Raw genomic sequence first — 18,508 nt, 5'->3', positions numbered from 1 at the left:
GCCTCTCAGGATTGTTGGAAAGACCGCACAAGATGACGAATGAAAGTTGCTTAGGACGGTGCTTGATTCTTAGGAGGTCTTCTCTCCTAGAGAATCTTCCATCAACTTTATTATTTTTTTTCATTAATTTTTATTGGAGTATGGTTGCTTTACAATGTTGTGTTAGCCTCCACTGCACAACAAAATGAATCAGCCATACACATAGAGATATCCCCTCCCTTTTGGACTTCCCTCCCATTTAGGTTACCACAGTGCATTAGGTAGAGTTCCCTGTGCTATACAGTATGGTCCCATCAGTTGTCTATTTTATACATAGCACCAATAATGTTCCATCAACTTTAAACATGTTCTGTTCAAGGTATTTTTTTAACATAATGGGAATATGCTCGTATGTTGCTGAAATGAATCTAAAAACTGTTGTGCCCATTCTTCTTTTGTTAATTTTTTTTCATCAGGAAATATTAAGAAATAAGCCATAAATCCTGACATAAATATTTTAGAGAAAGCTTTATTTGTTCAACGTTTTAAAAGTTAAAATTACCAAACTGAGAAAAGCAGGATCTGCCCTTCAAATACCAACTATGTTGGTTAAACCCTTGTTCCTCCTTCTCCATGGTTATGCAGGCCTTTTCCTTAAGGCGTCCACCCATTAAAAGAGCCATTTTTAGTCTCTTTGTCCTCATTGTTTTCTTATATTTTTCAGATCTTCTCTCATGATTAATCTTTCCCATAAACTCCATGCATCCTGATTGTTTCTTTTTTGCTCCATTTTGTGATTTAAATTCTATCAGGCAGTAGGGTTGGGAGGCCAAAAAGCTTATAATGTGAGACATTGAAGGATAAAGTGGTAGAGACTTGTCTAATACACTGATGAATAGCTAACGTAATTGATTCAAACATATGAACAAAAGAAAGTCATAAGAACTAAAAATGCGTGGGCATTGAACTATGTCATAAACAGGGGAGATTAGCCCAATGAGTCACAGAACCATGCTGTCTGAATATTAGAATATGGATTGAGAGGAAAATAGATGAATTTTTACCTTTTGCTCCAGAACCTTCAATTTTTTCCATTGTGATAAATTAAGCTTTCACATTTTTAAAATCCTAAGTGTGAGTGTATGTGTTGACTAATGCCACTTTGTCTGCATTTACTGTTCACTGCAGTTACCCTTGGGAATCAGCATCCCATTCAAGAAAGCTACAAATTGATCAGATGTTCAAATTGGCCTCTGTAATGGCACAAGATGAGTGCATTTCAAGGGAGGATACTGCTGAGCTCTTTGTCCTTTAGTTTTATATCAAATTAAGGAATTTTTAAAAAGAAATTATGATGTGTTGCCATGTACTAAATGTTTGTGCCCCCCTCTAAAACATTTGTATGTTGAAGTCTAACCCCCAATGTGATGTTTTGGGCAGTGGGGACTTCGGGAGATAATTAGGTCATGGGGGTGGAGTCATGATGGGACTGATGCCCTTACAAGTACATGAAGAGCACAAAGCAAGAAGACAGCCATCTATGAAAGAGGAAGCAGGCTCTCACCAGACACTGAATCCCTTGGCTTCTTCATCTTGGACTTCCCAGTCTGTAGAACTGTGAGAAATAAACATTTGTTGTTTAAGCCACCCAGTCTATGATATTTTTGTTGTAGCAGCCTAAACTGATTAAGAAAGTTGTCAATGTTGATGAAGTTTGCCACAGTACATCAATAAAGAAAAGAAAAAAAAATAATAGGATAAGGGATTTATCTGATGTGATTATTAGGGATAAAGGCAGGTAACAACATTTTCCCAATGAAGTCTATTTCAGTTTGTCATATAAATCAGATCATACACTTTCCAAACCTCTCAAAGGTTTTGAAGGCAAAGGAGGCAGTCACACAAAACCCTGGACCCAGTACTGGGTCTCTATGTTACCAACACATCCAGATACTCTGCAAAAACCCTACTGGTCCCACACTTAAATGGCTATTTTTTTTTCATCTCTCAGCAATAATGTAATGCCAGGATTTATTCAAGATATAATTTATATAAATGGTTAAAGTCAAGATAATATTCACTTAGATATTCACTCATGCTAAATGTTTAATCTTGAAGAGAAAACACAAATCTCATATCTGTGCATGGAAGATACCACTGAAGGCCTAAGAGCCATTACTCTCTTGTTTGCTAAGAGAATCCTGATTTTATTCTTGTGTAGGAGAATAAATGTGTTCAGAGAAGGTAAGAACTTCCTTAGATCATTATTGTTCTAAATCAATCATGGTAATTCCATTCCTTTTTGCCACTCATTTTGTAGGAGTGGACATCTAAGCTAGTTCTAGCCAGCTCTGAAGGGAGCTTCTGAAACACATTTTCAGACCTGATAAAAAGAGATGCCAAAAGAGAAACTCTTATCATGTATTTAGATGCTGCTACATGAGGCCATGTTACCTTGAGCTGCAAAAGCTAACATATGAACACAACAGGAAAGACCTAAGGACAAAAGCCATCACACTAAGGGTGGAAAGATGGAAAGGTAAAACACTTCAGTGAAGACATCCTTATAATACTGAATGAATCCTGAAATTCACCACATTAAGACTTCTTGTTTACTGATATAACACATGCTTTTTGTAATTTAAGCTACTTATAAAACAATATATTTATTTATTTATTTTTGGCTGTGTCGGGTCTTTGTTGGGGCATGCGGGATCTTCACTGAGGCATGCGGTATCTTTCGTTGTGGCACATGGGCTTCTCTCTAGTTGTGGTGTGGGGGTTTTCTCTTCTCTAGTTGTGGTGCATGGGTTCCAGAGCATGTGGGCTCTGTAGTTTGGAGCACTCAGGCTCTCTAGTTGAGGCACGTGAGCTCAGAAGTTATGCCACATGGGCTTAGTTGCCCCACGGCATGTGGGATCTTAGTTCCCTGACCAGGATTGAACCCGTGTCTCCTGCACTGGAAGGTGGATTCTTTACCACTGGACCACGAGGGAAGTCCCTAAGCTACTTTTAATTAAATATGCTGTTACTTGCTGCTGAATTTATCATAAGTGTTATAACTAGTTAGGTATAAGACATCACTTTCAGGAAGGGTCATAAACCCCACATCTACTTTGCCTTTAGCTTACTCTTTTTCTATATTACTGTATCTTTCCATCTGGAAATACTTTCCTCTCTTTCTCCCCTGAACTACTGGCTCAATATCTCCTCCTCTGTAATGCTGTCCTACATTCCCCTGCAAGAATGGAATTACTCCATTATCAGTGTTTCTATATAATTTAGTCATTATCAGCATTATTGCTATTATCATACAATTATAAACATTGTATCATGCAATTATAAACATTATATGTGTACTCTGTGCCAGACATGCTAAATGCTTTATATGTTTTACATGTATTATATCTTGTGGTAGATTATATTATTTGTTCCTAAATATTTATTGGCTTCTCACTCGTCCCATGCTCCTAGATGGCAGAGTATTCTTCCCTATCTATTTGGGGCTTGGCCATGTACCTTGATTTGGCCAATGAAATCTGGGTAAACCAGATGTACCATATGTCTGAGCAGAAGCTTTACATGCCTACATATAGTCTGGCTCTGGCTCTCTTACTCTTGTCTTCACCACAGGAACAGGATGTTCAAACATGCACCCTTAACATGACTTCCAGAATGAGAAGACATGTGGAACTCAACAGAGACCAATCAAGCCCAGCAAAACAACAGATAATCTGCAGCACTCACGTAACAAGAGAAAGAAGCACAAGTTGGTTTTAGCAAGCCACTGAAATATGGGGCAAAAGCTAATACAGTACCATTTAATCTAAAACTCATAACAGTATGAAGTAACTACTATATTATTATTATCCCATTTAACAGTAGAGGAGACCAACTCTAGTTACAGGACTTAGATTCTTCCCCCCTATAATATAATGCACATCTGTTTCTCTTCCACTGGACAACTCTTTAAGGATAAGAACTATATATTTTTTTAATCTTTCTTTCCCCAATACCTAGCACGTTGTCTACTCAATTAATTATGCTGTTGTAAAGAGGAAGTTATGATTCTAATACATCCCCATTATTAGCACATCTTCATGACTCTTACATTTTATATACCCTGATACCAGTTGTTTGCTATTCACTATTTACTCTCCATTGTCCTTTGATTTTTAAATACAAAATGAATCCTTTGCATTTTTATTTAAATAAATGAAATAATCTGTACGGCAGTCCTACATCTTAATCTCTTTAGAGCACACGCCATGAAAACAAAAATCTCAAAAACTTATCTGGATAAAAAGTCACTTATCTATTATATAATAAAATATATTTTTAGAAAATTGCTAGTCTACTTGTTACGTAGGTTTGTGAGAAGAGATATTGAACAAAAGAAGACACTGTGTACATTGTTTTTAAAAAAATTAACAATACTCACGGAGTAACGTTTGGCCAAATTTCTGGGCACCTCGTGGACGAGTCAAGTTGACACATAAAATTACCCATCACACACGATTCCTTCATTTAACAAATATGTGCTCAATGTGTTAAGTGTCTACTCCATGCTTTAAATCTGTCAACAACTCTGTAGTAACTAAAATTTCACCTTTCAACAAAGAATTTTGATCTTAGAAATTATGTTATCCAACTGAGTCATTTATACAGGTAAGAAAATTAAGGCCCAGAGATACCATGTTGCTTGCTCCAAGCAACATAATTTTACTGGTAAAGGTAGAGGTAATACTAGATCCAAGGTCAAAAGCAAATGTTCTTTCATTATACTGCACAATTCTACTTCTCCTCTATATTAGATTGTGAATCCCAATCCCAGAAGGAAAAAAATTAATAGATACAAATACATACATAAGCCTTGTGGAGTGTTTATCTTGTTACAGATACATACATATAAGCATTTATGAATACAGGGAGAGATAAAAGCTTTATGATAGCTTCCAAGCAAGAGTCAAACACATTTTAGATATAAAAAACAAGATCCTCATAGATAAAAATGCATCCTTTCTAGTTTTTTATACATTAGAGAGAAATATAATAAAACACCCAATTTCTACTCCTGAATGAAGCATTTCAGAAGTTTAATTTTTCTTGCTAACATCCAAGTAACTCAATGATGTTCATCTAAAAAGGAGGGCAAAAGGTATTAAATTCATCAGCACATAAATGACTTTTCTAGAATGTAAAGATGGATCACAGTAAAAGACATCCATGGTTTCAAATGTTATTACTTAGCAAGGAAAAATAAAGTCGTTTTTCACACTATCTTTTACAAACTATTTCACCAACCTGTTCTTGATATTATCATTTTCTGTTTCATGATTTCCCCCAGAGAAACTAACTATAAAATAATGTTTGTAACTCAATATTCTTCAGAATCTTAACACATTTCTTCTCTCATTGTTTCCCTAAACAATCCTGTTAGCAAAAAAAAAAATCATTGGTAATTGACCCACACCAACAGAATACAAGTGCCACTAGCTCAGAGTGAGTTTCAAAATGGCTGTTATCCTGTTTCCATTCTACAGGAAACATGATATAATCATGAAGAGAGATTACACTAGGAACAAATGCCACCAAATGCTTATATACTCTAGTTGCTTTAATTTTAGTACCTAGATAGTTCTGGACTATCATTTTATGATCTCTTGTGAACTGTTAATGAAAGTATATGACCAGTCAAAAATTTCTCATAAATTGACCAAAGTTCAATTTTTTTTAAATTAATTTATTTTTGGTTGTGTTGGGTCTTCGTTTCTGTGCGAGGGCTTTCTCTAGTTTCAGAGAGCAGGGGCCACTCTTCATCGCGGTGCGCGGGCCTCTCACTATCATGGCCTCTCTTGTTGCAGAGCACAGGCTCCAGATGCGCAGGCTCAGTAGTTGTGGCTCACGGGCCTAGATGCTCCGCGGCATGTGGGATCCTCCCAGACCAGGGCTTGAACCCGTGTCCCCTGCATTGGCAGGCAGATTCTCAACCACTGCGCCACCAGGGAAGCCCCCAAAGTTCAATTATTTATTTATTCATTCATCAATTTACTCAACACATCTATTGTTAGGCTAACAAGGATCAGATGGTACAATCAGATATTTTGGAAGCCAAATTCATAAAACTTATTAGATATGAGTGTAGAAAGAGCAATTATATGAATCAGTTATGGCTCTTACCTTTAAGGAGGAGGGCACAGTATGTGGGAGACTTAAGCCAATAGAGTCCAGGTATATCAAAATAATCTACGGAAGCAAGGTGAGAGGACAGATAGCTACCTGACAAAGATTCAAATGTCTACTCAAAGGAGGTGACATCTTTATCCAGCAATGAAGAGGGATGAGGTTACTACTGAGAGTGTGCAAAGTATTAAAGTGTCTAGAGATATAAAATAACAATATAGTTTTTGTTGAATACTCCATTCTTATGTTCAAAAAGAAAGTAGTGTGTGTGTATTAAAGATGGGGCTGGAAAAGTGGGTTGGGGCTAATCTATATGCTGTGATGATATATTTAAATATACTCCTTCACCAGTGGGGTTAACACTGAAAAATTTTACACTGTAATGTGACAAGATCAATAATGAGCTCTCAAAAACAGTAGAAGGAGGAATTAAAGGGAGACCTGAGTCAATGATAATAGGTGAATATTATAATAACCCAGGAAAGAAATGATGAGCATCTGAAGTAAACAATGGAGATGAAAAAGTGGGATTCAGAGGTACAATTGATCCTAAGTACTCAAAGGTCTGCATCTGCAAATACTCCTACTCACTAAAATTTTTTGTAACCCCTAAATCAATACTCATGTCCTTTTTTCATTCACAGACATGCAGAGAGATGTGAAAATTTGAGTGGCCCACTGTGCATATTCCCAGCTGAGGTCCAACAAGGTGATGCTCTGCTTTCCTGTTTCAGTTTTTATACTGAAAACAAGTGTCATTTTTATGGTCCATTTAGTGCCACATTTTTCACATCTTTTTTCTTTTTTTCTTTTTTTTTTTTTTTTTTGGTGATTTCACCGTTTAAATGGCCCCCAAGCATAGTGCTATTTAGTGTTCCTATAAGCAAGAAGGTTGTGAGGTGACTTATGGAGAAAATATGTATGTTAGATAACTTCAATCAGGCATGAATTATAGTGCTATTTGTTGACTGTGAGTTCAATGTCAATGAATCAACAATATATCTTAATTAAGGTGTCTTTAAACAAAAACACATGAAACAAAGTTATGCATTAATCAGTTAACAAAAATATTGTGATCAGAGAGGCTCACAGGTATCTAATCATGTATTTCTTCTATGAGCAATGGTTCAGTATTTGCTAATTCATCGTCAAAGTGACTTTATAGAATGTAACTACAGTGAAGAGTGAAAATAAACTTTATTTTAGAATTTATAGGATTCAGTGGCTGGCTGGATGTGGGGAAGAAAGAAGAAGTCAAGAATAAACATTATTCTTTTTGCCTGAGTATCTGAGAAGATGGTGATGCTATCACCTGAAATAGGGAGACAAGAGATGGTCCAAATTGTAAGAATTGGCATTGACTTAAATTTTGAATAGGTTGAACTCAAATATGTTCAATCTAAGGGACACACAGATAGATTTTTAAAGCTTTTGGGCATAAAAGTACGTGCCTCAAGAGTGAGGTCAGAGCTGATGATATAGACAAGAAAGTCAGCAGTATGGAGAGAAGGGTTGTAGTCAGAAAGTAAATGGGATCACAGAAGGAAAGACACATAGTAAGAAAAGAAGTGGGGTTGAGGAAGACCAATTCTCCCTGTAAGAGTAAGCAGAAAAAGTCAGAAAGAGAGCCTAAGAATAAGCAATAATTTAGGAGGAGAGCCAAGAGAAAGGGAGAAACAGGGGGCAAGGAAAGAGTTTCACAAAAAGGAGTAGGCTATGAGGACCAATCCTCTAGGAGAGTCAAATGGGAAGGAGACTAGGAAGAGACCACTGTATCTTTGGTGACATTAGTGAGAGGAACTTCAGGGAAATGGTAGGGGAGAAGCCAGACTACAATGGGAGAAGGAGGAGGTAAGGAGGCTGGCCCACCAGCAAGGAAGAAGAGACAATTTGTGTTTTCAAAGAGTTTGGCAGTAAAGGAAATAAGAAAGACTAGGTAACTTCCTGTAAATAAAGAAGAGAGGGGCTTCCCTAGTGGCGCAGTGGTTGAGAGTCCTTCTGCCGATGCAGGGGACGCAGGTTCGTGCCCCGGTCTGGGAAGATCCCACATGCTGTGGGGTGGCTGGGCCCGTGAGCCATGGCCGCTGAGCCTGCACGTCCAGAGCCTGTGCTCTGCAACGGGAGAGGCCACAACAGTGAGAGGCCCGCGTACTGCAAAAAAAAAAAAAAAAAAAAAAAAAAAAGAGAGGAGTTCATGAGGTTCACCTTCTCTGATCATCTGGAAGTTTTATGTAAAATAAATGTATTCCTTTAGCAATTATGTCTAGAAAACTGGATTTAAATTAAAATTTCAATTCTAATTTTTTACTTGCTACAATTTACCTGAAGCTAAAATTGCTGTTCATCACTCATTCATTCAAGAAAATTTTACTGGGACCTACCATGTGTCTGGCATTATTCTAGACACTGGGGATGTAGCAGTGAATGAAATGGACAAAAGTTTCTGTCACCATGGAGATTATATTCTAGCATGCCTTATGTGTCAGGAAGAGAAATGACATTATCCAAGTCTAATACAAGCCAATGGATGATATATGGAAGTCAGAAATTTAACAGAAAATGATATACAAAATAAAGAAAGGGTCTTCTAGAACCATGTTAGGGATGGGAATGAAGTTCCCCAAAATCACAATAAACAATGACAGGAATGACCTTACTATAACAACAAATGAAAATAACAATTGGAGAACACTTCTGGCAGTTTTGTGGGAAATGGGAAATGAAATGGCTGGGAACGTTGGAACTCTACTTGCTCATTTGAAAACTATAATTTTTCAACCAGCACACAAGCCTTTTGAAGTAGCAACTAAGTATTATATTCCTTTGGCAAACCCCCAATAACCCTAGGATAGAGATGAATCCATCTAATTAAATACCTCAAGGGCATCCTTATATGCCCCTCAAGGAGAGCTAAATAAGAAGTCTCATGATGGTTCTTGTTTAAAATCAGAGAGATTCAGCCATCCTAGAGTGTATGGCCCTGGGGCTGAATTCTAGTGTGTATATGAAAATGTGCCTTCAACCTTTAAACTGCTTGCCCCTTGAGTGATAGCTGAGGATAGACACAAGACTGACAGAACTGTTAATGGATTTTGTAACATGATTGAATATCTAGAAACACATTGCAAATAGTATAATGCTGTTTGGCAGTTATAGCAATACATAATGATGGATTTGTAGAACTTATATGCACATGTTATCGACCTATACAAATAATTTGACATGCAAATAATCATTTTTTGTTTGGATGCATGTAATTTTAATCCTGGGAATCCCTAAAGATCAAAGTGCTACTAAAACACTTTACTAGTTAATTCATAATCTACTCATTTTGAACTTGTGATCAGAGAAAGGCTAAAAAAATGAGAAATTGTATATTAATCAAATCACTAAAATACATGGTACTGCATAAGTTCATGTTTGACTAGAAAATATACATTTTACTGAGTACCTTATTTTTATCAATCCTTAAACAATTAATGTATTATGCATTCTTATTCATTCACTTTTTAGGAATTTAGCAAATTCCTAAATGACCTCTGAAATACTGTAGCTACCAATTGTGTAGTACATACTTGGAATATATAAAACTAAATTTTTTATAGAACTCAAACATAATACTTATCTGACTGTCTCTCGATTAATCTGAATAAGTATAATTTAATGTCATTTCTATTTAGCTTCCAGTTAAAAGGACCCAATTTTTCTACATATCCTGTATAGCACTAGATAAATAATTAAATTTTACTAGTCAGTATCAGTAATTTTACCCATTTGAGATTTCAAAGTGTTTTGATTTTCCTCCTCCATAAAAACAGGCCATCCAATTTACTTACATCAGTAAAATGGTTGTCAAAATATTTCAAAAGCATTAAGCTAGATTTTTAACTTCGCAGACAACTGTTAATTTATTCATACCAGGACACTGGAATCTTGATGCTAACAGTTGTCTTTTGAAGTTTGCGCCAGAAAACCAAAGTGGAACCCAGACCAAAAATCCACTGATTTATTTATGAATATATCATGTGAAATACGAATTTAGATGTAAGGTAAAAAAATAAAGGGAATTAAAAAAAAATCTGAGTATCAACCTAACCAAAAGCAGAGAGACCTAGATATGTGTGATAGAGGCAATTGAGAAGTTATTTGGAAGATGCTATGAATTGATATGGCTACACACCTACAAGAATAGGTAAAATGAACAGACAGGAAAATAAAATTGGTAAGACTAGCGAGGACACAGAGCAAACACAACTCACACTGCTGATGGTGTGTAAACTGATACCACTTTGGAAAACTGCTTGACAGTATCTATCTAGTTGAATATATGTATACCCTATGGCTTAGCAATTCTACTCCCAGGTATGAACTCAAAAGAAATGCATCCATATGTTCACCAAAAAAAAAATAAAATGCACAATGCATTACAATATTCATAGAAGCACACTTCACAATTGCTCAAAACAGGATACTCCTCAAATATCCATCAACAGTAGGGTGGATATATAAGTTACAGAATATTCACACAATAAAATAGTACATAGCAATGAGAATGAACAATCTACAACTACAAACAGAAGTAGAAATGACTCTTACAAACAAAATGGGATGTATTATTCAATTTTTATCCAGTCTAAAAAAAACAGGAAAATCTAATCTACAGTTTTAGAAGACATGACAGTGGTTACTTATGGCAAGTGGATAGTGGATAAAAAGTTACATGGGAGGTTTCTGGTATTTCTATTTCTTGATTTGAGTGTTCATTATAAAAGTGAGCTCAGTTTATGAAAATCCACCAAGCTATATAATTATGTTTTGTGCACTTTACTAAAACTTAAACTATTTTTAGAGCACTTTTAGGTTCATAGAAAAATTGAGGGGAACGTACAGTGATTTCTCATACACCTGCTAATTCCACATATGCATAGCTTCCCCCATTATCAACATCCTCCATCAGAGTAGTACATTGATTACAATTGATCAACCTACACATCATTTCATCCAAAGTCCATATTTTACATTAGCGTTCACATCCTGTGGATTTTGACAAATGTATAATGTCAAGTATTATGTCATGTATGTCACCATTACAATATCTACAAAATAGTGTCACTGCCCTAAAAATCCTCTGTGCTCCACCTGTTCATCTCTCCCTCCTCTCAACCCTTGATAACCACTGATCTTTTTACTGTCTCCATAATTCTGGCCTTTCTAGAATGTCATATAGTTAAAATCATATAGTATGTAGCCTTTTCAGATTGGTTTCTTTCATTTAGTAATATGCATTTAGATTGTCTTCATGTTTTTTTATGGCTTGGTAGCTTATTTCTTTTTACCACTGAGTAATATTTCATTGTCTGGATGTACCACAGTTTATTTATCCATCCACCTACTGAAGGACATCTCAGTTGCTTCCAAATATTGGCAATTATGAATAAAACTGCTATAAACATCTATGAGCAGGTTTTTGTGTGGCTGTAAGTTTCAACTCCTCTGAGTAAATACCAAGGAGCATGATAGCTGGATCATATGGTAAAAGTATCTTTAGTTCTGTAAGAATAGGCAAACTGTCTTCCAAAGTGACTGTACCAATTCACATACCCACCAGCAATGGACGAGAGTTCCCATCCAGCTTTTGATGTTGTTTGAATTCTGTATTTTGGACATTCTAATAGGTGTATAGTGATATTTCATTTTTGTTCTAATTTGCATGTCCCTAATGACATATGATGTGGAGCAGATTCTCAAAGGCTATTTTCTATCTGTTTATTTTTTAGTGAGACACCTGTTCAAGTACCCATTTTTTAATCAAGTTATTCATTTTCTATTGTTGAGTTTTAAAGGTTCTTTGTGTATTCTGGATAACAGTCCTTTATCAGATATGTTTTTGCAAATATTTTCTCCCAGGCTGTGGTTTGTCTTCACAAGCTCTTGAATCTGTGTACTTTCTACTGTTTATATTATATAATTTATTTTGTATTTAGCAGTTTGCCTTTGTTATTGAGCCATATATACATAATATAAAATATAAGATTTTAACCATTTTTTTTTTTTTTTTTTTTTTTTTTTTTTTGCGGTATGCGGGCCTCTCACTGTTGTGGCCTCCCCCGTTGCGGAGCACAGGCTCCGGACGCGCAGGCTCCGGACGCGCAGGCTCAGCGGCCATGGCTCACGGGCCCAGCCGCTCCGCGGCATATGGGATCCTCCCAGACCGGGGCACGAACCCGTATCCCCTGCATCGGCAGGCGGACTCTCAACCACTTGCGCCACCAGGGAGGCCCGATTTTAACCATTTTTAAGTGTATAGTTCAGCTAGCAGCATTAAGTACAGTCACACTGTTGTGTAACCTTCACGACTCTCTATCTCTAGAAATTTTTCATCATTGCAAACTGAAACTCTACACCCATTAAACAATAACTCCTCATTCCCCTTCCTCCAGCCCCTTGTAACCACTATTCTACTCTCTGTCTCTATGAATTTGACTATTCTAGGTATTCTAGGTATAAGTGGCATCATCCCATATTTGTCCTTTTGTATCTGACTTACTTCATTAGTATAACATTTTCAAGGTTCATCCATGTTGTAGCAAGTGTCAGAATTTCATCCCTTTATAAGGCTGAATGATATTTCATTATATGTCATCATTTTTAAATGTCACATAAATGCTCATTACATCAAAGCCATCAGGCCAAACATCCTTGGCCAGTTAGCTGATAACTTGTTCAGAACAGGATCAAACTGGCCAGAATAAATAAATGATGTGCATGATCACCTCCATAATATTAGTTAAGAGAACTTAGAGTGTTCTTTATGCCCTCAAATGTCTTCCTTCCACACATCCTATGTTATTTAAAATTCTATACAGGCTATTTCTAAACTCCAATATTCCTTAAAAAGACTAACTTATTAAGACAAGACCATCTTAAAATGGTTTAAATTCCCTGTGTTATTTCTGACGGGAGTCTTTGAGGGGAAGGGAAAGGAAATATTTCTTTTGCTTCTAGTATATTGTGACACTGTGTCATTTAATGCTCATACCAGATCCATAAAATAGGACTGATAATCCTCTTCTTGAATATGAGGAAATAGAGATTCACACAGATTCAGCAACTGGGACCAGATGAACAACTTGCACGTGGGAAACTGGATTTCATTTTCAGGTCTCAAGCTTTCTTACTATACCATGCTGCCTACCAGGAAGTGATGTAATTCATGAAAGAAGGAAAAGAAAGAGAATACCAAAGAATAACTCTATCAACTACATAATTTTGTCCAAAGCTAGCCTAGGTTGTCAGTTCAACTGATGTATTTCACTAGAAGCTGTTCTTAATCAAGAAATGACTGATGTGAAACACATCAGATCTAATTTAAATATTTGGTCCATACTGAACTTTCCCAACTAAAACTAAAGACTTACCAGGAAAAATTAAAATGCTTGATTGCCTTATTTAAGGACGTCCTCTGCCTCTAGCTGTTATGTCCACAGTGGGCTCTATAAATTTTTCTTTTTTCCTAAGGATAGAGAAAAAAATGCCAAGCTTACATTTTGTAAATCATTTCCATGTTTAAAATCCTTGTTCTTAGGAATTTCTTCCTGAGACATTAACAAAATTATTCTTGCTGGTCTTTAAGAATATTTGTCAGAGTATATGGAGACTAACTGGTCACTATCTTTCAAATACTAAAAGAGTTTCAATGAGCTTTCATTCCCCAGGGAATTCTAATGTCTTTCATCCTATTTCCTAAAATAATCAGAATTTTCTTAGATTTTAATAAGAAATGTCAAGACTGAGAAAGCAACAATTCATCTGAGGCTATTTAGTATCAGCTATGATCCATAATTGGCAAGTACGTCTGCTAATATTCAGCATAAATATGAAAGCATTTTTATTAGCTTAGTGCACACTAAACTGAAATAAACTAAACTGATATTTATTAAAACATGGGAAGACAGTGCTATATTACAGAGATTTTAAAACACATCTTACTCTAGTGCTTTAATTTTATAGACTGAATTATAGAGAGAGATACAGATAGAGGCAGGAAGAGGTAGACATAAACACAGATATAGAAACAGAGATGGGACTCCCTCTTGTGAGAGAACCAGAATTACGAGTAACTGCTGAACAATCATTGAGAGGAAGACACTGGAACTCACCAATAAAGATACCCCACACCCAAAGACAAAGGAGAAGCTGCAGGGAGATGCTAGGAGAGGCACAATCACAATAAAATCAAATCCCATAACCCCTGGGTGGGCGATTCACAAACTGGAGAACAGTTATACCACAGAAGTCCACCTACTGGAGTGAAGGTTCTGAGCCCATCAGGCTTCCCAACCTGGGGGTCTGGCAATGGGAGGAGGAATTCCTAGAGAATCAGACTTTGAAGACCAGCGGGATTTGATTGCAGGACTTCAACAGGACTGGGGGAAACAGAGACTCCACTCTTAGAGGGCACACACAAAGTAGTGTGCACATCAGAACCCAGGGGGAAGGAGCAGTGACTCCATAGGACACCAAAACAGACCTACCTGCTAGTGTTGGAGGGTCTCCTGCAGAGGCAGGGGGTGGCTGTGGCTCACCGGAGGGACAAGGACACAGGCAGCAGAAGTTCTGGGAAGTACTCCTTGGCATAAGCCTTCCCAGAGGCCACCATTAGCTCCAAGAAAGAGCCTGTAGCCTCCAGTTGTGGGTTGCCTCAGGGCAAACAACCAACAGGGAAGGAACTCAGCCCCACCCATCAGCAGACACGTGGATTAAAGATTTACTGAGCTCTGCCCACCAGAGCAACAGCCAGCTCTACCCACCGCCAGTCCCTCCCATCAGGAAGCTTGCACAAGTGTCTTAGATAGCCTCATCCACCAGAGGGCAGACAGCAGAAGCAAGAAGAACAACAGTTCAGCAGCCTGTGGAACAAAAACCACATTCACAGAAAGATAGACAAAATGAAAAGGCAGAGGACTTTTTACCAGATGAAGGAACAAGATAAAACCCCAGAAAAATAACTAAAAGAAGAGGAGATAGGCAACCTTCCAGAAAAAGAATTCAGAATACTGGTAGTGAAGATGATCCAGGACCTCGGGAAAAGAATGGAGGCAAAATCGAGAAGATGCAAGAAATGTTTAACAAAAGACCTAGAAGAATTAAAGAACAAAGACCTAGAAGAATTAAAGAACAAAGAAACAGAGATAAACAATACAGTAACTGAAATGAAAAATACACTGGAAGGAATCAATAGCAGAAAAACCGAGGCAGAAGAATGGATAAGTGACCTGGAAGACAGAATGGTGGAATTCACTGCCACGTAACAGAATAAAGAAAAAAGAATGAAAAGAAATGAAGACAGTCTAAGAGACCTCTGGGACAACATTAAACGCAACATTTGCATTATAGGGGTCCCAGAAGGAGAAGAGAGAGAGAAAGGACCCGAGAAAATATTTGAAGAGATTATAGTCGAAAACTTCCCTAACATGGGAAAGGAAATAGCCACCCAAGTCCAGGAAGCACAGAGTCCCAGGCAGGATAAATCCAAGGAGAAACACTCCAAGACACACAGTAATCAAATTGACAAAAATTAAAGACAAAGAAAAATTATTAAAAGCAATAAGGGAAAAATGACAAATAACACACAAGGGAACTCCCATAAGGTTAACAGTTGATTTCTCAGCAGAAACTCTATAAGCCAGAAGAGAGTGGTACGAAATATTTAAAGTGATGAAAGGGAAGAACCTACAATCAAGATTACTCTACCCAGCAAGGATCTCATTCAGATTTGATGGAGAAATCAAGAGCTTTTACAGACAAGCAAAAGCCAAGAAAATTCAGCACCACAAAACTGGATCTACAACACATGCTAAAGGAGCTTCTCTAAGTGGGAGACACAAGAGAAGAAAAGGACCTACAAAAAATAACTCCAAATAATTAAGAAAATGGTCATAGGAACATACATATCAATAATTACCTTAAATGTGAATGGATTAAGTGCTCCAACCAAAAGACACAGGCTCACTGAATGGATACAAAAACAAGACCCATATATATGCTGTCTACAAGAGACCCATTTCAGACCTAGGAACACATGAAAGTGAGGGGATGGAACTGAAAGTGAGGGGATGGAAAAAGATATTCCATGCAAATGGAAATCAAAAGAAAGCTAGAGTAGCAATACTCAGATAAAATAGACGTTAAAATGATGAATGTTACAAGAGACAAAGAAGGACACTTTGTTCTTCATAATGATCAAGGGATCAATCCAAGAAGAAGATATAACAATTATAAATATATATGCACCCAACATAGGAGCACCTCAATATATAAGGCAAATGCTAACAACTATAGAAGACGGAATCGACAGTAACACAATAATCATGGGCAACTTTAACACCTCACTTACACCAATGGACAGATCATCCAGACAGAAAATTAATAAGGAAACACAAGCATTAAATGACACAACAGATCAGACAGATTTTATTGATATTTATAGGACATTCCATCCAAAAACAGCAGATTACACTTTTTTCTCAAGTGCGCACAGAACGTTCTCCAGGATAGATCATATCTTGGGTCACAAATCAAGCCTCAGTAAATTTCAGAAAACTGAAATCATATCACACATCTTTTCCGACCACAACGCTATGAGATTAGAAATCAGTTACAGGGAAAAAACGTTAAAAATACAAACATATGGAGGCTAAACAATATGTTACTAAATAACCAAGAGATCACTGAAGGAATCAAAGAGGAAATCAAAAAATAGAGACATATGACAACGAAAACACAATTATCCAAAACGTATGGGATGCTGCAAAAGTAGTTCTAAGAGGGAAGTATATAGCAATAAAATACTACCTCAAGAAACAAAAAAAAATCTCAAATAAACAATTTAACCTTACACTTGAGGAACTGGAGAAAGAATAACAAAAAACCCCAAAGATAGTAGAAGGAAAGAAATCATAAAGATCAAAGCAGAAATAAATGAAATAGAAACAAAGAAAACAACAGCAAAGATCAATAAAACTAAAAGCAAGTTCTCTGAGAAGATAAAAAAACTGATAAAACTTTAGCCAGACTCATCAAGAAAAAGAGGGAGAGGACTCAACTCAATAAAATTAGAAATGAAAATGAAGAAGTTACAACAGACACCACGGAAGTACAAAGTATCACAAGAGACTACTTACTACAAGCAACTCTATGCCAATAAAATGGACAACCTGGAAAAAATGGACAAATTCTTAGAAAGGTATAACCTTCCAAGACTGAACCAGGAAGAAATAGAAAATATGAAGAGACCAATCATAGGTAATGAAATTGAAACTGTGATTAAAAATCTTACAACAAACAAAAGTCCAGGACCAGATGGCTTCACAGGTGAATTCTATAAAATATTTAGAGAAGAGTTAACACACATCCTTCTCAAACTCTTCCAAAACATTGCAGAGGAAGGAACACTCCCAAACTCATTCTATGAGGCCAACATCAACCTGGTAACAAAACCAGACAAAGATACTACAAAAAAAGACAATTACAGACCAGTATCATTGATGAATATAGATGCAAAAATCCTCAACAAAATACTAGCAAACAGAATCCAACAACACATGAAAAAGATCATACACCATGATCAAGTGGGATTTATCCCAGGGATGCAAGTATTCTTCAATATATGCAAATCAATCAATGTGACACACCATATTAACAAATTGAAGAATAAAAACCATATGATCATCTCAACAGATGCAGAAAAAACTTTCAACAAAATTCAACACCCACTTATGATAAAAACTCCAGAAAGTGGGCATAGACGGAACCTACCTCAACATAATAAAGGCCATATACAACAAACCCACAGCAAACATCATTCTCAGTGTTGAAAAACTAAAGGCATTTCCTCTAAGATCAGGAACAAAGCAAGGTTGCCCACTCTCACCACTATTATTCAACATAGTTTTGGAAGTTCTAGCCATGGCAATCAGACAAGAAAAGGAAATAAGAGGAATCCAAATTGGAAAAGAAGAAGTAAAACTGTCATTGTTTGCAGATGACATGATACTATACATAGAGAATCCTAAAGATGCCATCAGAAAACTATTAGAGCTAATCAATGAATTTAGTAAAGTTGCAGGATAGAAAATTAATGCACAGAAATCTCTCGCATTCCTATACACTAACAACGAAAGATCAGAAAGAGAAATTAAGGAAACAATCCCATTCACCACTGAAACAAAAGGAATAAAATACTTAGGAATAAACTTACCTAAGGAAGTAAAAGACCTGAACTCAGAAAACTATAAGACACTGATGAAAGAAATCAAAGGTGACAGAAACAGATGGAGTGATATAC

General features: G+C 36.6%; 1 protein-coding gene across 3 annotated transcripts in view; it reads right to left on the bottom strand.

Annotated features, from left to right (window-relative positions):
- The window catches only part of DIO2 (iodothyronine deiodinase 2), a 71,382-nt gene extending 56,471 nt beyond the window's left edge, over positions 1–14,911 (bottom strand). Inside the window, exons 1-3 of one of the 3 annotated variants that reach the window (XM_060095753.1) lie at positions 14,697–14,911; positions 13,581–13,675; positions 1,544–1,594 (exon numbers count right to left, since the gene is read on the bottom strand). In XM_060095753.1, coding sequence (XP_059951736.1) covers positions 1,544–1,571 — 28 coding nt within the window. In that variant the 5' untranslated portion in view covers positions 1,572–1,594; positions 13,581–13,675; positions 14,697–14,911. The remainder of the gene's footprint in view (positions 1–1,543; positions 1,595–13,580; positions 13,676–14,696) is intronic. The other 2 variants (XM_060095752.1, XM_060095755.1) reach the window with 2 other exon arrangements.
- Positions 14,912–18,508: the final 3,597 nt, after the last annotated feature.

This window comes from Mesoplodon densirostris, chromosome 4 (assembly GCF_025265405.1).
Source record: "Mesoplodon densirostris isolate mMesDen1 chromosome 4, mMesDen1 primary haplotype, whole genome shotgun sequence".
NCBI lineage: Eukaryota > Metazoa > Chordata > Mammalia > Artiodactyla > Ziphiidae > Mesoplodon > Mesoplodon densirostris.
Note: the sequence above shows the minus strand (reverse complement) of the source record. Positions and strands in the feature narration are given on the sequence as shown.